The 22,167-nt window shown below is 57.9% G+C and overlaps 2 protein-coding genes across 11 annotated transcripts in view; both read right to left on the reverse strand.

Annotated features, from left to right (window-relative positions):
• Window positions 1-9,401, reverse strand: part of ARHGAP27 (Rho GTPase activating protein 27) — a 32,687-nt gene extending 23,286 nt beyond the window's left edge. The window contains exons 1-3 of one of the 8 annotated variants that reach the window (XM_029212056.1): window positions 9,203-9,401; window positions 8,143-8,275; window positions 6,179-6,853 (exon numbers count right to left, since the gene is read on the reverse strand). In XM_029212056.1, the coding sequence (XP_029067889.1) occupies window positions 6,179-6,835 (657 nt within the window). In that variant the 5' untranslated portion in view covers window positions 6,836-6,853; window positions 8,143-8,275; window positions 9,203-9,401. Of the gene's footprint in view, window positions 1-15; window positions 1,378-6,178; window positions 6,916-8,142; window positions 9,171-9,194 lie in introns of those variants that run through there. The other 7 variants (XM_029212060.1, XM_029212057.1, XR_003791966.1 and 4 more) reach the window with 7 other exon arrangements.
• A 1,664-nt stretch (window positions 9,402-11,065) lies between these two features.
• PLEKHM1 (pleckstrin homology and RUN domain containing M1) overlaps window positions 11,066-22,167 on the reverse strand; it is a 50,783-nt gene continuing 39,681 nt past the window's right edge. For 2 of the 3 annotated variants that reach the window (XM_029211772.1, XM_029211771.1), the window contains 4 exons: window positions 19,276-19,469; window positions 14,698-14,761; window positions 14,011-14,168; window positions 11,066-13,252 (listed from right to left, as the gene is read on the reverse strand). In XM_029211772.1, the coding sequence (XP_029067605.1) occupies window positions 13,141-13,252; window positions 14,011-14,168; window positions 14,698-14,761; window positions 19,276-19,469 (528 nt within the window). In that variant the 3' untranslated portion in view covers window positions 11,066-13,140. Of the gene's footprint in view, window positions 13,253-13,560; window positions 13,672-14,010; window positions 14,169-14,697; window positions 14,762-19,275; window positions 19,470-22,167 lie in introns of all 3 variants that reach the window. The other variant, XM_029211773.1, reaches the window with a different exon arrangement.

Below are 22,167 nucleotides of genomic sequence, written 5' to 3' on the forward strand. Positions count from 1 at the left end.
TCCTGGCCCACTCACCTTCATGCTCACGGTGGACCTGCAGGCAGGGCAAGGAGAGGATGCAGGGCGGCACCATGGAGCCCAGAGCCTGGGCTGGACAAAGGGTCCTGCAGGCCTCACCTTGCCTAGGCAGTAGCTCTGGAAATCCCCTCAACACCACAATCCTTCCTCAATTTGGAAACAGTCTCCGAATTTTAGCAAGCACCCCTTCGCGGGACCCAGCGCTGGGAGCCCCCTTTCCCTCAACGCCAACCAACATCAACTATCCCCTCGCTGATCCACTTAGATCCAGCTCCAAATCTCCCCAACACTCTACCGTGGAACCTTGACCGTGTTCTGGTCATCAGCTACCTCCGGTCATGATCATGGACTCTCCCATGCCCAGGACCTGGCACTGACTGGCCATCGGGGCTGGCATTCAGTACCAACTGCCCGACCCCTCCCACTGTTGGACCGACAGCTCCAGGAAGGGCAGAGAAAATAGATACAGAGTGAGGCCAGCTGCCGGAGCCCAGGAAGGAAGTGGGGAGGCAGGTGGGCTTGCCGCAGGGTTGTCTCAGGAGGCCTGGGGGCTGAAGGGAACCGGATGAAATGAGGCCCAGGCTGAGGGAGCGGGGGAATCACCCAGTGACAACAGTCTGCAGGGTGGGAGGTTGCTCCTTTCTGCCTTGGGGGCAGTGGGCAGGGGGGGCTCTCAGTGGGCAGGAATGTGGGGTGAGGATGGGAGGGAGCTCCCCAAGAACCTGCTCTTTCACAAACCAGGTCATAGGCTGGGCAGTGGGGCTCCCGGGCCAGCCTGGGGCTGCAGGTGAGTCATGGGGAGGGTAAGTTCAGGCCAGGTGTCAAGAAAGCAGCTGGGCCACCCCAGGGCAGCTGCCCTTACTGGGTGGGGGTGGGCTGAGGTGTTGGAAGGAGGGCGTATGGACAAGGGGACTCATTAGGTCCTTCGCTTGGCCTCGGCTCCCCTGTTCTTACCAGCCCCCCGTTTTAGAAGGCCCCCTGGCTGGTCCCAAAGGGGGATCCAGGTGGGTCAGTCCAAGACCAGTTCCCTTATCTCCATCACAGCTGCCTGGGGCTGCCCCTGGAGTCTGTCCCAGGGAGTGCATGCCAGAGCTGGGATCCAGAGAGGAGAGTGGGGCACCTGGCAGTAGGGGTCACCGGGTGGGTTCTAGGGTACAGGGAAAGGCCGGGAGGGGAGTCGGGGAGAGCGTGGGAAAACCGCTGTGGCACGTCCCTCCTCCCCCCAGGGTCCCAACTCCTTGGGAGGCGAAAGGTCACTCAGGGTTCCTGGCAGAGGAGGAGGGAGCAACGAGGGCCCTGGGGTTCCTTCCAGTCCAGAACCCGCTCAGGTGCGGTGCCTCCTGGGCTGTTTGCATAAGCAGCAGCAGAGGCCAGGGCTGTAACGCCTTCCTCCCTGGGGCCAATGCCCCGGCAGCAGGGGCGGGCTCCAGTCCAGGTGGCCGGCCTGGGCCTTCCCACCTCTGAGTCATCTTGGGGCAGCGATGGTGACCACATCCTGAAATCCCAGAGTCAGGACGGCCCGTCGCCCAGGGGTGACCCCGCAGCAGCCACCGTGGAGGAGTCTCAGAGGCCCCTTCCTCACCCGGCTTCCCTGGGCCCTCAGGGCGCCTCCCAGCGGGTGTGCATGGCTGGCGGGGATACAGTCCTCCGGCTCACCTCCCGCCCGCCTCAGAAGGGTGTGCTTCTGCCCCCTTCTGGGGCATCTCATTCTCAAGGGGAGCGTTTGGAATCCCTGCCTCCTCCGTGCCCCCATGCCCACGGCTGGGCACATACGGAGCACACAGAAAAGTGAACACTTGGGAATCCCCTGGCGGTCCAGGGGTTAGGACTCGGCACTTCCACTGCCGGGGCCTGGGTTCAATCCCTGGTCAGGGAACTAAGATCCCGCGAGCCGCGCGGTGCCACCAAAAAATACCCAAAAGTGAACCCTTGTTTGCCTTGGGCTTGTACTGTCCTTGCTGAGAACAGAGTGGCCAAGCCTGAAAGCCACCTGGCTGAGACTGAGCCTGGTAAGGGTGGGGTTTGGGGTCTGGAGGCCTGCAACTGATCTGGAAGCAGCCACCTCCTGGCCGTGTGACCTTTGGCCAGTCACTAAAGCTCTTTGAACCTCTGTTTGCACTCGGGACAAACGTGGGGGAGTACCCATGCCTGCCTCCTGGGCTGCTGGGAGGATGAGTGTTTGAGAGCCCACAGGACCGTTAGCCCCTTTGGGACAGGGACCGTCATGTCTTACCATGCTTTGTGTCCCGGTGGCCAGCACACGCTAGATGCTCACTGTGTGCTTCCCCAGCCAAGTGAGTGGTTAATGACGAGGCTATGAAATGCCCCACGTGGTACAGGCTCCTCTCTTGTGGCGGGGACAGTCCCTGCCTCTGCCAATTGTCCTGCCCTCCTCGCCACCATCTCCCCCTGTCCAATGGCCCATCAAGTGGACACTGTTCCTACCCTGCCAATGACCCCATGTCACCTCCATGCACACATCCTTGCTCCTCCTCAGAGGAAGTAGGTCCCTTCCCCTCTGCTCTGGGTCCCTCCCTCACTCCTTTCTCCCGGGATCTCATCCCTTCAACGACCTCCTCACCATCCTCAGCCTCCCCCTCTTCCTGCCCCTTCACTGAGATTCGGGGGAGTCTCCACCCTAGATCTGCACCTGCATCTGACCGCACGGGTCGCCCTCCCCGCTAAGCTTTTGAGAGTTTTCCACATGCTATCTGTGTCCTCACCTTCATTTCTCTGGCCCTTTGCTCTCTGCCTTCAGCAACCCCTTGACCCCTTGACCAGCTTCTGATAAGGTGACCGCTGACCTTCTGGTGGCCACTACTGATAAATGTTCGACGGCCTTCATCTAACTTCCCTTTTCTCTGGACACTTCCCCTCAGCTTCTGGGTCAGCACTCTCCTGCTTTTCCTCTTTGTTCCCTGACTGTTCTTTCCCCTTATGATCCTCTCTCCTCCCTCTGTCAGTCACCCAAATGCAATAGCCCCAAGGCTGTTCAGGTGCTCCTATCCCCAACATTCCCCACATTCTCTCCACACCCATGGCTCCTCCATCACAGGCTGAAGGTCTCCTCCTGGACGGCAGCCCCAGCTATCCGACTGCCTACTGGACCAGGCAGGGCCAAAGTGGGCACCGCGTCTTTCCTCCACCCCTTCCTCCCCAGTTATCCCAGCTGTGAACAGCACCACTGTCTGCCCCAGAGTGCAGACTGGGAGACTGGAGCTCCTCCTGATTTCCCACCCCCCACCCCCACCCCCCGACCCATCAGCCACCAGGTCCCGCCAAGCCTACCTCCCAAATCTCCCATTATCACTGCGTGCCTGGGAGACCATGAAGGTCCTCGTCATTCTCCAAGGCCCAGCCACAGGGGTTTTTCCTCAGTCCCCTTCCCTTCTCTGCTGAAAGCCTTCCAACAGCTGCAGGATAAAGTCCAAATTCCTGGCGAGAGCCCATGAGCCCCGGCTCGGCAAGACACCATCCACTCCCGACCCCAAGCCCCCATTCCTGACCCCGAGCTGTAAGGCCCCAAAGGTGCCGCATCTTCCCGCACCTCCACCTCTGCCCATGCACCCCGAGTGTAGCTCCATTACAGGTGGCCTGTGTCAAGCACTGAAGTCCCCTCCTCCCAATCTCCCATCCCAGACAGTGAACCCCTCAGAGCTGGAGCTGTGCCTCAGTCACCTTTAGATCCAAAGGCTCACCTGGTGCTTGGCAGGTGTTCAGTCAATTTACATGAAGTGAATGGAGGGGAAAGGTAGGACCTGCTTCTCCTGCATCCTCCAAGGAGAAAACAGGCAGGCTCACCTGTCAGGAAACTGCTTCTCTAAATGCTATCTTGAACAACTGAGAGCAGGGTGGGATTTCCTTCCCAGGAGGGAACCACCTGCCCACCCCTGGAGTTTGTCAGGGATGGGGTGTCAAGGGAAGCCCACAGCTGACACTCGAATAAAGCACAGTCACAGGGAGTGTGGTATTATACCCATTACACAGGGGAGGAAACAGGACCAGAGATGCTAAGTGACTTGTTGAGGTCACACAGTGAATTAGGGCCAGAAGTGGGACTGGGCAGAGCCTCTCTGCCAAAACCCAGGTGTCTGGGAGACACCCCAGTTCCTCCCTGTACAAGCGCTGCCCCCATTATCACCTGTGTCCACATACTCCTAACACACCACAGCAGCTGCCACAGCTAGAGAAAGAAGGGGCAGTGACCCTGGCTCCTGGGGTGATTTCTCTTCTCAGGAGGTACCAGGATGCGGGGAGTGGGGTGGGGTGGTGGTGTCTCCTCTCCCTCTTTCTCCCGTCTTGGTCCTGGGCTCATGGGTGGAGCCCCTTGGGCAGACCTGCAGAGCCCCGGCTCATGGTAAGGGGGCTGGCTCTCCTCGTCCCTCTTCAACACATTCGGCAAGGCTCTGGGCCAGGCCCTATGCCAGGTGCTGGGGTTCAGAGAGAAAGGCCAGTCCCCCACCTCAAGGATCGAGGAATGCACCTCCAAGGGCCAGACAGACATTCCCATCATCACAAGGACAGAGAATGTGGAAAGGCCCCGGAGTGTGCCGCCGAGAGCCTGCTCAGTAAACGGAGGGGCGCCGGGGAAGGGGTGCTGGCATCCAGCCATGTATTCCAGAGGAGCTGTCTGGTGGGTTAGCAGAAGCGCTTGGCTGAAGGACTCGCCCCATCCCTGCTCCGCCCCCGCAACTCTCCCAGCTCCGGGTCTGGGTCCCGATCTCCTTCCCCACCCACCGCATGCTGTTCTCCGCTCTGGCCACCAGGGGGCGGGTTGGTCCTTGCAGAAACCTTAGCAAAGGTGGCGTGCACCCGGAGGAAAAGACACCCAGTGGGACCTCAGCCAGTCTTGGCTGACCGCCTACTACGTGCCAAGCACTTCCACGCTTCACCTCGTTTAAGGCTCTCAACGCCTCGAATCCTTTGGTATTGTTCTGCATGTACACAAGAGGGCACCGTGGCCGGGGGAATGAAGCGGCTTGTCAGGAGCTGGCAGGTGACCCAGCAGAGTCAAATTCGAGTCTCTGCCTCAAATCCTGAACACTGCACCATAACGAGACCGGGCGGAGGGAAGACCCAGGAACTCACAGATGGGGACGGTGCCTCTTTCTTCCCAGACTCAGTCCCTGAACGTGGCAGGCATCAATATTTATTGTAATCATATTGGGTCCAAAGAAGGAAATCAGAGACTCACAAGCTTCAGGGGTCATCCATCCCCTACCCCCTTGATCTAAACACGAACTGAGACCCTGAGAGAGGAAGTGGATTGCCCATAATTACACAGCTGTCAGGTGTGGCACATGTCAGAGGGGGCCTGTGCCCTCCACGCCCCCACCTCTCCCTGAAAAGTCCCTAAACTTGAAGAAGTCCAGGCCGCCGAAGTATTCTGAGGATGTAAGAGTTTTTAAAAGGTGCTCTTATTTTAAATGATATTTAAATAAAAATTTTAAATTTCCCAAATTTACATAACCGAATTCTGAGGCAAAAAGAACATCCTCGCGATAACTGGACTTCTTTCTGAAACAAAACCATCGAAATTACAAAAAAAAAGAAAAGGAACTAAAATGTTGGAACCAGTCAAAAAAGGAAGCAGACCCCTGACTTTCACATCCATTATCTCCTCCGACGCCCAAGCTCATGTGAGAAAGGCGAGGCAGATAGAGCCGGCGGCGGCAGGTCCACAATCCCCTATTTCATTCTGGATACGTTTCGGAATGGTTCGGATTTTAGAAGGATAACCGGCGCACACACCTGCCACAGGTGACATAACTCTCCCTGCAAGGCTTGGGCAGCAGCCTGTAATCGGGTTTATTTGCACTTCTGCAGCAAAACTTGAATATTCACAGTAAATGGGATAAATTAAGGCCGTCCACGGCCGCACATGGTTCAAGTCAAAGTTTGCCACCAGCTGAGTTACAAAAACCCTTTGGGCTACAGGGAGCTTTGACGTTTGGGAATTGCAGCTAAGAGATCGTTAGTAAGCCTGTACCCCTCTCGTTTCGTAGTTGAGTAAAGTTAGGCTCGGCGTGAGCGGTCCAAAGCCGGCGGACACTGCTGCTCCGTGGAGCCCGATGCAAGACTGAGCGGGTCTCCTAGCGCCGCCACTCGCGGCGCGCGTAACTCCCGCCCGTCTGCCCGCTCCCGGCTCCCCATGGCGTACCTGCTCCGGGTGCTGCTCCAGCGGCTGGCCGCGCACGTCCTGGATGGCCTCATAGACGTTTTCGGAGTTGCTGCCCGCCGGAGGCCGCGGGCACAACCAAGAGCCGGCCACGCTGCAGGCCTTGAGGCTGCCCCCGCTCCCGAGGAGACCGGCAGGGGGCGCGGCGGTGCGGGCCAGGTCGTCCAAAGACTGCGCGGGCCGCACAGGTGCCATGGGCCTCGTGTACAGGCAGGCGGGCAGGCAGGGCGCCAGGCTTCGGCGCTGGGTTGCTGCGCCGCGCCGAGCTAGGCCGCACATGGAGCCCGCGCGGCCCCGGGGCTCGGCGGGCGCGCCGTCGGGACCGGCGGGCGCCGACGCTCTCACGAAGCGGTAGTCATAGGAGAGCGGTTCGGGGTCTGCGGGACCCGGAAGGCGCGCGGGCGGCTGCGGGGCGGGGGCAGGGTGGCCGAGGGCAGGCAGCTCGCGCACGTACTGAGCCGGCAGGTAGAAGGGGCGGCCGCCGGGCTCGCTGCGCACGTGCCACCAGTGCTCCGTGCTGCGGCGCAGCAGGCGGTAGCGCTCGTTGGGCTGGATGGCAACGCGGCGCCCGTCCTTGCCCGTGTACTCGAAGGGATGCTCCACCAGCACGTACACGTCCCCCTCGACGTCCGCCGCCATCGTGGCCGCGGCGTGTCCCTGTGGGCAACGAGGAGGAGGGGCGCGGAGGTCAGGGCCGCCGAGCCGGGAAGCGCACCGCACTAGGGAGACGGAAAACTTGGGTTCGAGTACCGAAGCTACAATCGTTTGTGTACGTTCAGGCCTCAGTTTTCCTATCTCTAAAACGGGGGACTTGGATAAAATAATCTCTAAGGTTCTCATTCTTACACTCAGTGATGGAATTAAGACAGCCCTTTCATTCTCTTGGTTGATTGTAAAATTCTATCCCTTGGTGGGGAGATTGTGGGTAATACTGGTCCAGCTTTACAGCCAGGGAAGCTTTGGCTCAAAGAGATGGGGGTGATTGCCCGCGATAAAGTCGACACCACGTTTGCCTAAAAGTTGACTGGGCCTCAGTTTCCGCGTCTGTGAAGTGGGAAGAATAGCCCATTCCATTACCCCCGTCCCACCCCTCCCCGACGCTTCCAGCCCTCAGGGAATCGCGTCCTTGGCACCCCGCTCCCCAGGCGTGTGCGCCCAAGGCCCGCGGTAACAGGGTTGGGGCGCGGGCTCCAGGAGCGGCCCCCGCTTTGCTCTAGTCTGGGAGTGTCCCTGCCCCGCTTAGTCCAAGGGCCTTGGCGTAAGGGGCCGCGACTGCCAAGGCCGGGGGAACCGGTTCTCTCGGTTGCTCTTTCCTTCCCCGGCGGCTTTGCCACAGACGTGAACCCGGAGCCCGGCCAGCCCAGACCGACCGGCACCGCCCCCTGCTCTCTGGCTCCCATCTCGACCTCCCGAGAGAGGCTCGGCCTTGCGGCCTGCCCCCCTGCCCTGTGATCTCTACTTTGCCCCATGAGAATGGCCCCTAGGGAATGCACTTTGGGACATTGACTACCCGTGCGGTGTAACCAGGGACCTCCAAAGCTCTCCTGGAGTGATCACCACAACACGACCCCCTCCACGCCAGCTCAGTCTGGCCCTTGGTATGTTGGGGGAGGGAGTCAGAGCCCAGTTGTAAGCCTGCCTGTGTGGCTGGTCCCTCCAAGCCTTTACATCGACCACACCTACTGACCCACAAAGGTGACCTGGGACCAGCAGCTGGAGCTCGGCCTCTTGCTGAAGCTGAGCGATCCAAGGCACAAGGTCTGGTCTGGTCTAGCGCTCCTTCTCCTTCTCAAGCTTTCCCCGATGGGGAAGGGGTGTAAACTGAGTCACTAAGCACACTGGGCCCTGGAGGCGGGGTCCTTGAGCTGACGGGAGCTAAGCCACCAAACCCTAGGGGGGGGACACCCCTTCTCACCACCTTCCCCTGGACCCCCGCGCTCACTCACGTCGGCAGGGCTGACCTCAAGGAGCCCATGGGCTGGCTGGGCGGAGCCGGCGGTTGTATGCAGGTTAGGCCCCTGCCATCTCCTTGGGCGGGGCTTCAAAGAGCTAGGCTGGAGAGACCTCGGGAAGGAGGAGCTGGCAAGGAGAGCAAAGAAGGAGAGGGCTGCCTTCAGTTCCCAAAGCGGCTGTGTCTGGGAGGGGCGAGGAGGAGCCTAAAGAAGTCTGCCTGGGCCGGTGGGGACTTTGGGGGCGGGGCCCGGGGCAGGAGAAGGCCAGAGGGAGGGGCAGGGGCAGGGAGGGCTGCCACCGAAGGGGCGCTGGAGGGTCGCGAGCGGATCCAAGGGAGGGTAGGGTCCCACCCCTGCCCCGCCCCACCCCTACGCGCGAGATTCGTTGTCCGCGAGCCTCTGCGTCCCGCGGGCGCGCTGCTTAGGGACTGTTTGACCCGGGCTTGCAGTCTTGCCGGGGCGTTCCCAATCCGAGCAAGGCCATTTGCATCCTGAACTGTGCGGATTGCAGGCACTACCCGCTCCCGTCCCATCTACGTCCTCCCGAGGCTCTTTCCGAACGCAACTCGGCCGGGCCTGGCAAAACTTGGAGCGGGGTTCCCACCGCAGGGACGCTCCCCGGAACGCAGGGTCACTGGCTGGGTGGGGAGGGAGCCAACCCTCGGCTCCTTCCCCGACCCTGGGGGAGCGAAGAGAACGGAAGGGATGGGGGAGCTGGGAGGATCCCTGGAGCGCGATCACCAGGAGGTGCACTGCGTCCACTGCCCGGGAGACAGACAAGAGCCACAGCGGCGCCAACGCCTGGGTCGAAGCTGGGGGCCTGGGCCTGCGCCCCTCCTGCCCCGGGACGGAAGGCAGCCCTTCGCCTCCCACCTCCTCCCGGGGGAGGGGAAGATCCGTCCCGCGCGGCCCTCCTTCCGAGCCCGCGCAGCTCAGGCTCCAGCGCAGTGCGAAGGGGCTGGCTCGCGATGCTCCCGGGTGAGGACCCGCCACCTGCGGTCCCCTTCCCCGCCCCAGATCAGCACCCCCGCCCAGTCCGGCCCTACCCTGGCACCTCGGGGTGTCCGACCGCTGGCCTCGCCTCCACTTGTCCTGGCAGCCGCGCGGGGGCTCGGCGTCCGGCGCTCTCTCCTCCACCGCCCTGCTCCCACGCTGCCCTGTTTCCTGTTCAACAATATAGCGAGGGAGGCACCGGCGGAGAGCACCCGGCAGAACTTCCTCCCGGACTGGGGTTGCGGCTCCGAGAGACAATCCCCGGTGTCCTGGCTTCCTGTCCCCTCTGGGACGGGCCAGCGCCCGAGGAGCAGAGGCGCCACCCCTTCCCCTGCACCTCCCGGGATCCTGGGCCACACCTGGCGGTCTCCCGGAGGTGGAGACAGCAGAACCAGGATGGTGGGATGAGAGGGGAGGAGGCCTTCTAACCAACTGCTGGCCAGATTTCCCTCCACTGCTCTACCCCACCCCTTTCCCCCACTGCCCTGCCTTGATCCTTGTGGGGGAGGAGGGCCTCCTCCAATCTGTCTGTAGGATAAGCTCAGAGCAGGCTCCTGGGGCTTGAACTCAAGATGCTCACCTTATCTCTGCATCTCAGTTTTCTTTCCTATAAACCGGGGATTATAACACCTACTTCATAGGACTGTCGTGAAGATTAAATGAGATGCACTAAGCAAATGTATTGTTATGATCACGTTCTAAGAACACACATTAGATTAGTTATTACCACTAATTTTATTATGAGGTGAGCTGTCCTCCTCTTTGGGGTTGAATTGAGGTCTCCAATCCCCACCCCCCCATCCTCCTTTAGGCAGGAGGGGGAAGGGAGACACAAGTGTTCTCAGAAACACCTTGCTAAGGATGGAGGATTGAGTCCAAAGGTAGCACACAGGTCATGTGCTCCTGGCCCTCCTCTGGGCCCGCCTCCTCTAGCCCTCGCACCAGGTCCCTCAGGTTTCCTCGGAGCCCACCACTACCTGCCCTTGACGGAAGCTGGGGCTCATGCAATGGGCGGAGAGTGAGTGGTCCCTCGAAGGCTGAGAGGCATCTTCAAGGACAGGAAACTGCAGACCTGATTCTTTCAGTCCCATTTTCCTGCAACCTGATTTCCCTGGGAATTAGTCTGTTTCCTTCTGTCTTTACAGTGGGCAGCGGCGGGCTTCCCACTGCAGGCGCCCCCCACCCCCACCCCTGGGACTTCTTCTGGAACTTCAGAGGAAAGTTGGCAGCCAAGTAAAGGCCACATTGAGCCCTAAAACCATGAGCCCTAAATCGGGCCCTGCTCACAAACCTTTCCTTCCTGAGCCCCTTCTCTTGCCTTGGATAACCCTGTGGAAAATGGTTTCACATGTTCCAGTGTCAGGAGTCTGTGCTTTGACATTTAAGGAACAGGAAAGAAGCCATCCCGGTGGGATTTCAGGCATTAGCTTCATTAGTTATATGAGTGTATGTAAGTAAAGCTCCCCAAAGGCCCTGAAATCCTATCCCATGGTGGGGGAGGGGGCTGACTCCGGGGAGAGGCAAGGGTCCGGGGTAGACTGAAGAATTACTTCCCCTCTTCTCCATGCCCACTCCTGGCACACAAGCCCCCTGCTTGCAAATGTTTACCAATAACCACCCTCCTCCTGCCCTCCGTTGCCTACGGTTTGACTGACGAGAGCAGGGGCGGCTATCAGATGGTAACTGAGGGCCTGTGGTCTCCCCCAATCAGTGGCAGCATTAAGATTCAGAAACCAGGGACTTCCCTGGCGGTCCAGTGGTTAATACTCTGCGCTTCCACTGCAGGGGACCTGGGTTCGATCCCTGGGCTGGGGAACTAAGATCCTGCATGCCAGGTGGCACGGCCTAAATAAATAAACAAATAAATAAAATAACCGAATTACATATTTAAAAAAAAAAGATTCAGAAACCAGACCACAGGTTAGAAAGATCAGGTCTTTACTGCAAAATCATTCAAAACTCACACAGCAGGTCCTTCGGTGCATTGCAAAGCACTTCTCAGGGCCGGGGCCCCTCACTAGAAACAGTTTATTGCATAAAATGAAATTTTAAAAATAGTGTGGGCACTACCGAGGTTCACATCAGCTTCCCATTGGCGGTGAGGGTGTTAAAAGTCAACTCATCTGAAGGCATCAGCTGCTTTTTGGTATGGGGGAGGGTCAGCTCTAATGCTACTGATCTCAGGGAGGGCGGGCTGCGGGGCGTGCCAGGCCCCGCCAGGCCGAAGTGAGCTCCTCCAGGGCCTCACTCCTGCTGCCTCCTAGGGACCTTCCGGAATACAGAATATACTCACAGGCCCGAGGAAACAGGGCTGGGCTCAGGCGGCACTGCCCACCCCAGGCCCACTCAGCGATCTGGACCAATTACGGCTCTGATCAGGCTGTGTCTGTGGTGGAGCATTAATGCTGGCTATGGGGGGTGGGGATGGGGGTAAGGATCCACTTTCTTTGGTGCGCTGGGCACAGGTGTGCACCATCTTCCGGGATGGGGACAGAGCAGCTGTGTGACAGCCCCCTCCCCCACCCGCCTGCCACCTCCTCGATTCTATTGCACAATTCATCCAGCTCCACAGGGCCGGGCAGGTGACTCAGCAACCAGATCAGCCCAAGGGGGAGGCGGGAGTAGGTTCGCATCTTGACAGTGAAGGCGGATCTCCACCTGAGGCCCCCAATCCAAGCTGAGTGCAGATAGGATGGCCAGAAGACCCCAGGGCTGAGGATCCAGGAGAGGTGGGGGGGGAGGCAACAGAGAAATCATGCCCAGATTTCACCCCCCAACCCCAAGGGTCTAAATATCACTTTGAAAACAATTCCAGGCTCCACCCCAAGACCCCTTCAAAAGGCAGTCGTGCTCCAGTGAAATTTTCCAGTCTCTCGGCAGCGCCCCTCCTGGGCCAGTCCAGCAAAGCTTTGTGAACTCTCATGGCTTTGTAAACTGAGGCTGAGCATCCTTCCACGAGGGTGGCTTCTCCCGCGTGTCCCTGCACATCTCAGCAGCAGGGCTGACGCTCTTCGTGGAAGGACGAGGGTTCTGAGGGTTGTCCTGGCGGGGGTCAGTCAGGCGGGGATGCGTTCCTGCGTCTGCAGCAGTCCCCCGCCTGTCTGGCTGCTTGTCGGTGGTAGGAGTGAGGAGGGTGGGGGCTGAGGGTGGGCTAGATGACGACCCTCCCTGGACCAGGAAAGGCTCAAAGTGCTGACAGTGCTGGCTCCGCGTCATTCCCCTCCTCCTGCGGGACCAAGATCCCAGGCCATAGGAGAGCCAGGGGCTCTGACAAGGAGGACGTGAGGGGCTTTTCGGGTGAGGAGGGGGCGGGGAGCAGAGAGGAGAGGCAGAGGAAACACATGGTCCTCAGGACTGAGCCTGCCTGGCCCCCCGGGGGTTTGGCACGTTGTACAGGAGCTGTCGGCAGCGAGCGCTCGGTAAGGGGGAAGGAAAGGCGCCCGCCAGCTGGCAGGCTCTGTCCTAGGGGGCCTGTCCACCGAGCCGCCACCCGCCTACAGGCCTGGCCTGAGCGCTTCCTGCACATTTGCTCAGGGTGAGAGTGGCTGGATTTCTTGGGTGACTTGTGGAGGGTCAAGAATAAAAAAATATTTTCTGTTGAAATATGAAGGGAAAAAACCCACCTTAAAAAAACTAGGCCTTTTAATCAGGAATGTGGAATTGAAAATGCTTCCCAAGTCTTATTTCCACAGTGTTTGAACAGCCCTAATGGAGATGGTGCGTCAGTGAGGTGATCCAGGCCAATTAGTGCAAAGCCCCCTCTCCTCCCACATCCTCGGACAGGGGCATTTGCTGGTGTCCTGGCCTCCAGATGGGTGGGGGGCAGGAGGTGTCATCAAGAGCTCCCAAGGCTTCCTCTCATAGGCTCATGCTCTGGTCACATCTGAGTCTTCCTGACAAGGGAGACATCTGTGACACCTTGAAAGTGTGACCCAGGCTGATGGCCAACCCAGCTGGGATGGCTGAGCCCCGGGTCCCGGGTGGGGGCAGGAAATGGGGTTAGGCGAGAGTGCTCTGTTGCTGGTACTTGAGCCGGCGGGCACAGCGGGGGCAGCCCTTCTTCATCACGGCCTGACAGCTCTGGTGGAAGACGGTCTTGCATTCGCCACACCTGGGAGAAAGCAGCAAGCACTGCTGGGACCGATGGGCCTCCCGGGGCTCGAGGCTGGTCAGTGTTCCTGACGGGGGCCTGCCACCCACGGCACATGGCACTGCCTCTCCGTCCCAGGACAAAAGGTTCTTGCCACAGCGCTTACTAAGCCCCGCAATGCACACTGATACTCTCTATTCTATTTCCCTTTTATAAATACTGCTGAGACTCACAAAACGACTTCTTGCCTATGTTTCAAACACTCTGCAGTTTAAAAAACTCAGCCCCAGGTCTGTTCAGAGGTCAAATGCGGGTCCGGGGACACCTACTGAAAATGAATGAATGCGCCCACCAGTTCAGTTTTCCACTCCCACACGGATTGGAATGGAGGTTTGGTGGATGAATTTTTCCATTTAGAGGCTTCTGATAATGAGCAATAACTGGGGACAAGAACAATTGTTACGGGGGCAGAGGCAGTGGCAGGTACCACCCACCAGGTGCCCACTTTATGCCCGGCCTGTGCCAACACTCCAGGCCAGAAACTCATCCAGTTCCTCCTCCACCTGCTCATAGAGGACGAAACTGAGGTCCTCCCACTGCAACTCAAAGAGGCAGCAGCCACCTCTTCTCCAGAAACATGGATGGCTCGGTGGAGGCAGGGAGTCCTGTGAGGGCTTGTCTTGTCCCCCTCCCTGGGCACAGGGCCTGCCGCCCGGGGACTCCGGGGGGCCGGGTGGGAATGGGGGTGGGGCGGGGTGGCTGGCTGAGGGTCCGCATACCTGACTGTGGTGTCAAACTCAAAGGGGAAGATGATGTCATGGTGGTGGCAGATCTGGCAGATGAAGCCGCGCTGGGTGCACAGGTCGCAGTGGTAGACGTGCTGGGAGGCAAACTCGATCAGGGACTTGAGGAATCCTTCATACACCCCGTCTGCGATCTGTGGAGGGCAAGCGCGGGCCACGAGGCCTTTTAAGCAGCTGTGCTGAGCCTGAGGCCGTCTGCAAGACGTGGTCTGCTGCTGCTCCTGGCACCCTGCCTGAAGAACTCCTACCCCAAGAGGAGTTTCCTTCCACTTGGGCAAGAAAACCTCCCAGAATCAGGCCGAGCACGTGCAGCCCTTGCGCACGGAGGAATCCACTGTACCCTCCCTTGAGGAAAGGAACGTCCCAAACCCTCACCCCTCCCTCTGCCCTCCCTGCCGGGGAGGAGTCCAGACGCAGGGAAGGGGCCGAGCCCTGTGATCCTGGGCTTTGCTGCAGTGCCTGCTTGTCCCGGGGGCGCTGGGGGCTCAGCCACTGCCCAGGAAGCATGGATGGCGGGACACCCGTTCCGAGCTACCAAAGAGCTGAAGACGGCTGTCTTGCCTCAGTAAACTGCAGGCACTCTCCCCGCACCCCATCATCTCCCTTTCTGATTTCTCCAGGAATAAGGTCCCTCTAGAGAGGTCTGCGGGGTGGCATTCTCACCTGCTGGAGGTCCGCGACACTGTACTTGTGAGGAGACTCCAAGAGATAATTCCTGTGGTTGAGTCTTCAAAGAAAACACAAGAGATTCCTTAGAAGGAACCCGGGCCAACCTGGGTTTGGTTTCATTCCCTCAGCGCTGCTGACCAGGCATGAACAGCTCCCGCCTGGGCGGAGCAGTCAGTCGCCTGGGCTTGGGATCTGGGCTTCCAGGTGAAAAGCTGTTGGGACCTTGGGTAAGTTACTTAACCTCTCTGAACCTTAGGTTTCCTCACCTGAGAAAGAGTGCTGTTCTGAGGATGAAATAATTTATTTAAAGCATCCGGTACAGTGCCTCATACATAGTAAACAAGGAATAATTGTTAACCACAGTTGATAACACTGCACTGCATAATTGAAATTTGCTAAGAGTAGAACTCAAATGTTCTCTGTCTCTGTCTCTGTCTCAGACACACACACACACACACACACCCCATGTATATATATAAAAATATATAAAATGTGTGACGATGATGGATATGCTAATTAACCAGATGGGAGGAATCCTTTCACCATGTAATCCTATGTCAAATCATCACAACACACGCTTTAAATGTCTTACAATTTCGTCAAGTACACTCAAGAAAGCCGCAAAAATCTTAATTTGAAGATATAAAAAAATAAACATCTATTTAAAAACTAATAACGATGAGGAAAGCTAACGCTTGGTACCGGGAACGGGACTAAGCTTTATATATATTAACTCACTTAATTTTCACAAGACTCCTGTGAGGTTGACACTATTATAACCCCCATTTTGCAAGAGGAAATGGAGGCCCAGAGAGGTTAAATAACTTGCCTGTGGTCACATAGCTAGTAAGTGGCGGAGCTGGAGTCTGAACAAACGCAGGAGTCTGGCTCCAGAGCCTGCATCCTTTCCACCCAGTGAATGCCTGTAGGTGTTAACTGTTGTCATTATTGCCACTATTACATACCAGGGACAGGGCTGGGGACAGAAATGCACAGGACGTGGCCTCTGCCTTCCTGTAGCCCCTGGTCTAGTGGAGGGACAGACATTTAAGCATCTGGTTTCAGTGCTATGGGAGAGGAGCTGAGACATGTCCTGAGTGCAGCAGATCCCATTTCAGAGATGGGGGAGGGCGGGGGGTGGGGGAGGCAGAGGACGAGAGCTCAGCTGCCAACCCAGCTCTAGTTTCCACCTCACCAATGGCACAGATCCCAAGGGTCACATCCTGAGAGATGGAGAGGAAACAACTGCAGAAATCCCCTGGTACAAAAACTTGTCTAGCCTTGCTGTGTGTCTGTGTTGGTACTGGGGTTGGGGGGAGAATTCTCCCAGTCTGAGGAAGCGTGGGAACCTGCCCCAGGATGCTCTGGACATCTGGAGGCGGGAAGGTGCCAGGCCCCGCGGCATCTGGAGTGGGTGCTTGGCTTTGCCCACCCCGTGGCCTCAGCTGTGGTCCGGGGGGGACCCCACCCGGGGCCGAGATGGCAAGTCCCACCAGGCAGGCAGGCAGGCCAGGCTGTGCTGCGTGGGGTGAGGGTGAGGCCACTCAGCTCAACATGCTCGTCTCCCCAGTAAACTTCCAGCTTTCTGGGAACAGGACGCTGCCGTTTATCACCAGGAAAATGCAGGGGGTGCGGGGTGCACCGGCTGTGGCTGCGCCGGCAGGAAGGGTGGGGCTGATTTGGATGGAGAGTCCTCTGCCCACAGTCGTGGAAGCCCAGGGGGCCAGCCAGGCCCAGGGCCTTCCCTACAAGCCACCTACCCTGGGTCTGTCATACCCTCAAGTGAGGCCGTACAACTGTTGGGGGAGATGAGGTCAGGGAGGAGACCCTTTGCCAGGACAGCCCCCTGAGAGAAAGGGGATCCCACATCCAAAACCTGCCTGTTTCTCCTCAGCCCTTCCCGTCCTCTCACCCTTCACTCTGGCCGACTCAGTCCAGGCCTCCTCACCTCCTGGGCCAATTCCTACACCAGCACCCACGCTCCACTGCTGCTAAACTGGTCTTTCCTAAACTCCTGACTGAACGTGACCATCCCTTGCTCAAAACCCCTCAACATCTCCCCAATGCCAGCAGCATAAAATCCAGACGCCTTTGCTGTGGCACAGGGGACCTTCGAGGTCTGGCCCCTGACCCACCACCTGGCTGCCCTGAGCCCCCCGAAGGCCCTGGCGAGCCGTGCTCCTGTCCCGCTTCCATGCCGTGGGTTCCCTTAGCCAGGAAAACGGGCCCTCCCTTCTGCTTTCTTCTCTGCTTCTTTTGCTGAACCCTAGTTCACTACATACGTGATGCCATTTGTGTGGTGGCAACTCTATTCTCCTGTGTGAGGACCAAGTGGGGTCTGGAGCATCTAACAGAACTGATGGTGGCCAGACTAGAGAAGGGGGATCCCAACTTTCTGCCTGACTCTTTCGTACTATTTGAAATACTATCTTTGTAAAGAAGAAAAAGAAAAGCACTTTTTCTTTTTAAAAGAACAAAAGAAATGAACTTCACAAACCCTCAACTGATGCCACCTCCTCCGGGAGCTCCCCTGGCCCTTCCTTCCTTCTTCATGGCACACGCCGCCCTGACCCAGGGCCATTTGTCCACCTGTCCCTGTCCCACCCCAGACACTGATCCCCTCATGTGGCCCTCACCACAACTCTGGTAAGCCACGTCAACACAGGGATCACTGGCCCATTTTACAGACAAGAAAGCTGAAGCTCAGAGAAGTGAAGCAACTTCCCTGAGTCACACAGTGGATCTGGGGCCAGGCGGAGGCTGCGCCTGGACTCTTTCCCCCGCCCCACGCTGCTTCTGAAATGGGACTTCCACAGGCCTGGCCCTGAGCACCGTGTGCGGCGCTGCCGCCCAAGGATGGGAACAGCAGGGCCACAGAGAAAGAGGCAGGACTGTCCCCAGTGCCCAGGCAGGGCAGCCTGGACAGGCCAGTAAGGCTGCTGACCAAACAATCTCAGCACGGCAGGGATGGGCGAATGAGGCCGGCACCCAGGACCCACCCTACAGGCACCTGGTCTTCTCAGGTCTGCAGAGAACCCTGGACTGGGGAGGGTGACAGGGTGCCACTTGACCTGAGCTTTTACCACCCTGGACAGAGGGGTAGGAGGGCAGACTCTGGAGCCCTGGGTCCTGGAATCTCAGAAAGGATGGGAGTGAGTAGGGACCCAGGCACTCAGCTGATTATGGAGACAGAAAGAGCCTCCCCAGAAGCAGCCTTTTAGGTCCCTCACAGTGGCCCCCAAAGGGCTTTCTGTTCTTCTGGGCCCTGTGGAGGAGACCAGGGCTCAGCCGGCTGCTCTGGGAGCCTGGGAGGGGCCAGCCTCTGCTCTCTGCCTAGGAGAGGGGCTCCCCGCAGCAGTCTCTCCCTGCGCCGCCCTGACGGGCACCAGGACTGAGCAGGAAGCCCGTCAGACAGGCGGTCTCTGGGCCAACGCTGTCGGGAGGGGTGGCTGCAGGGGGAAAGTGGAGGGACTTGTGAGCCGCTCCAAGACCTCAGAAACCCAGCAGCGAAGCCCAACTGGGCAGCCGGCAGCAGCTCATCCGCCTGAGCTCTGCCCTCCTAGGGCCCCACAGAAGGTGTCACCCCTCAGCCCCGACTGAGCACTGAAGGTCCCCTTCAGGCCCTGGGTACCAAGAAGCTTCTTGAAGGGCATCCTAAGGGTCCCACACAACCCTGTCCTCTTGCGAGGATTTGGGGACGGATGCTGCCACAGCAGCAAAGCCAAGCCGCATGGGGTGAATGGCTGGCGGGAACCAGAGGAGCCAGGGCGACACAGCCCTTTCTCACCTCTCCAGCCTCCTCTCACCACATCCCTACTTCCCTCCTCACCCCCTGGAAGTTCTGCCTTCCACGCACGGGGCCTTCATTCACAGCCTGAGCGCACCACTCCTTCTATCTGGAACGGTCTTTCCTGCGTCTCCTCACTTTCCCACTCGTTTGGCAGGTCTCACCTTGGATGTCAGTTCCTCCAGGGAGCCTTCCCCACTCCGCCCTCCTCCAGTCTGGGTTAGATCCCCCGCCCCTCTAATAGGACTCCCAGGGCGTCCGACTCTCTCCTCCAGCCCTCACCCTTGGTGGCAGCTGCTGCCTTACTCACCTGCCGTGCAGGACCCAGGTCCACCTTGCTCAGCACTGGGGCCCATGCCCCAAGCCCAGTGATGGACCCTGAGCACGTTCTCAGTAAATATTTGTCAAACGAATGAAAGAACAAACATAAGCACAAATAAAAGCCACTCCTAAATGCAAAGGGAAGGCGTTCCCCACCCAGCCCTGGCGCTTCTCCCAAGAAGCTGCTTTTGCACTGACCCCGTGTGTATGTGTATTTGTGTGTGTGTGTGTGTGCGTGCGTATTTGTGTGTGTGTGCGTGTGCGTGCGTATGTGCGCGCATTTGTGTGTGCGCATGTGTATGTGTGTGTGTGCGCGTGTGCGTGTGTACGTGCGTATGTGCATTTGTGTGTGTGCGCGTGTGCGTGTGTATTTGTGTGTGTGCGTGTATTTGTGTGTGTGCGTGTATTTGTGTGTGTGTGCGTGCGCACGCGTGTGCGTGCCCATGCACGCCCAGGGTGCTCACCTCTTGCTCAACTCCTTCAGGGCTCCGCTTCGGCACAGGCCCAGGTAATCCCCCAGGAGCTTCAGCTGTTCCCGGCTCCTACCGATGAGGTGCATCCGCTCCACGTGCTCGTACAGAGACACGTTCACCAGCTGCAGGTTGATGAGGGGCTGGGCCCGGATCCGCGTCAGGAACTTCAGGGCCTGCCTGCAGACCTGGGGACACCACCAGGCAGCGAGGGTGAGACAGGAGGGCCATCTGGTGAGCACCTGAGGGCCAGGCACTGCGTTACCTACTCACTCGCTCACGCCTCCCACCACCTGCCGAGGGAAGTGGTACCATCTTCATTTTACGGATGAGGAAACTGAGGTTGAGAGAGAGGAAGTGACTTGGCCAAGGTCCACAGCTCGCACAAGTCATGATGTGAACCCAGTTTATCTGACTTCCAAACCCACTCTTCCCCCTTGACACCAGCTGCTGCCCCTCCTGACAGTGCTGGGACGGAGGAGGGGCTGCTCCGGTCAACACGCCTCTCCTCCTGGGCCTCACAGATCCTTCCCACTATTTCCTGTCGTCCCTGCCCCCACCTTCCTGCCGAAAGGAAACAGGCACTACCCCGGGCCGACTCAGGAACCAGGTGACGGGTGTGAGTCAGGCTCCAACCACAGTAAGCTACGGATCAGACACAGCTTAACTAGAGGTTTCCTGAGCTCCCTCCACCCCTGCCAGCAGCACCAACCAGGGCCCCCCCAAGTCTCCATGTGGATTTGAGTGATCAATCTGGGCCTCTCCCACGTGATAGGACTTTGAAGGTTCTACCCTCAGCCCTGATCCTGATGCCAAAGCCAACTACTGAGCACCTACTATTTGCCAGACGCTGGGCTAAGGACCTCGACCACATCCTCACAACAACCCAAAAGGGAAGGTGTCATCATCCCCATTTTACACATGAGGAAACTGAGACTCAGAGAAGCTAAAGTGGCTTACCCAAGCCACCAGAAGAAAGCAGAGCCCGGGTCTAAACCGAGGTGTTGTCTCTGCACACTTGGCTGCCTCACGTGCTAAAGAGGAGCCCCTCTCCCCTGCAGTCTCCTCCTTGCCGTGATAAGGATGGAGGAGCTGAGATGTTCTCCACCGTCAACCACCCGGCAGTGCTTAGAAGTCGGGCTTTGGCTCCTGGTTCGCCCCTTCCCAGCTGTATGACCTTATGAAACTTACTTAACCTCTCTGTGACTCAGTTTCCTCATCTGTAAAATGGGGAAAATAAAAGCACCTACCTCATGGGATAATTTTGAGCTTAGATGAAAAGAAAATCCATGTAAGCATATCCTCTGTAAAGGGGAGCTGCCATCAGACTCTGTGAGTGCCTGTGTGGTCCCGGTGTCTGTCCCCTGGCTCAGGGGGATGTAATAGGGCCCTCAGGAGACCGTTAGGCTGGGGGCTGCTCCACCAGCTTCACCAGTATCTCTCGCCTCCCGCAACAGCTGACAACTCCATCTTTTCCCATTTCCCAGAGCCCTGAGGAACCAGCCCCCAGCCAATAGACAGCCCACTGGCAAAAGCCTGGTGAGTCCGTGACTCGGGTCAAACCCAGCCCTTCCCACGACTCAGCCCCAGGCTTCTGGCGAGGCTCAGATGAAATACCACGCAGGAATGTGCGCTGAAAACTGCCAAGTGCTGCCGACAGGCATGGGCTTCGAGCTCCCCAGGGACTGTTCCTCCCCCGTGGGTGTGGAGGAGACAGACAAAGAGAGAAGCCCCAGGCCTGGGCTGACATCCTGCCAAGTAGTGCCAGCCGGACCTTGCACAAGTGGGTCAGCCAGAGTGGTAACAGTGGACAAAGGGCCCTTAACCCGCCGATCAGCCACTTTCTAGTGTGAATTTTCATGTCCTTCCCAGGCCCGGGATCTTTGAGAGAGCTGGATATTTCCTGACCTCAGGCATGCCAAGGGAAGTGTTAGAATTCTCCAGTTGGAAAAAGGAAGTGGCACCAAAATTACAGCAGTGAAAAGAAGGTGGCTCAACAGAGGCATCTGGGTGTTATAAGCAGGGAGGGTGTTTTATGGGCAGAGGGTTCTTCGCATCTGTGGTGATCTTGAGGTTTAGTTTTCTCCATGTAGTTAGTTAAATACTTAACATTGAGGGCAGGGGTGGGGATGAGGTAACCAATAAAAAAGCCAAAGTGAAGCTAATGTCTTTGGAAGGTTCTCACCCCCAGCGGGGTGGAGGTCAGGGTGGTACGGGCTCTGAGAACCATGTTCCCTGGACTCTGATGGGGACATGTGAAGACATCTCCACATAATGAGACAGCACGGCCGGTAGGCCTGGGTCTTGAGAGAAGCAACCAAACTCTTCCCGGTGTTTCTGTGTCTTGTCTTAGCAGAAATCTGTGCCTTTGGAAGAAAGCCAAGTTTGCGCCCCTTGAGGCAGACCCTCAAGCAAATTAGGGGCAGAAGGTGAGGCCTCAGGGCACTAATGTAAGCCACCAGCTAAGTGACTGGTGGGTACTGTCTCTTTTGGTCCTCACACAGCCTGGGGACAGACGCTGTTATTAATCCCCCTTTACAGACGAGGAAAGTGAAGTTAAATAGTCTGCTCATGGTAACACAGCTATGTAAGTGGGTAAGCTCAGCTGAAGAGGAAAATCTGAAAGATCAGAGAATACATCTTATGCAGAAGCATTTGGTGAACATAAAAAAGTACCCAAGATGTAATACTAACTAAACAAAGCACCTTATAAAGCAGTATGAGTCCGGCATGATCCCAAACTTTACCAAAAGTAGATGCAGGAGCTTGTAATCTTGGGGGTGGGGAAGAAAGGCTAAACAACCAAATAAAGATGATTTTGAATGGTGAAAAAAAAAAAGTAGATGTATATGTAAAAAACAAAAATGCACGGAAAAATGCTCCCAG

The sequence above is a fragment of the Monodon monoceros genome, unplaced genomic scaffold, assembly GCF_005190385.1.
Source record: "Monodon monoceros isolate NGI ecotype Baffin Bay Population unplaced genomic scaffold, NGI_Narwhal_1 Super_Scaffold_9, whole genome shotgun sequence".
Lineage (NCBI taxonomy): Eukaryota > Metazoa > Chordata > Mammalia > Artiodactyla > Monodontidae > Monodon > Monodon monoceros.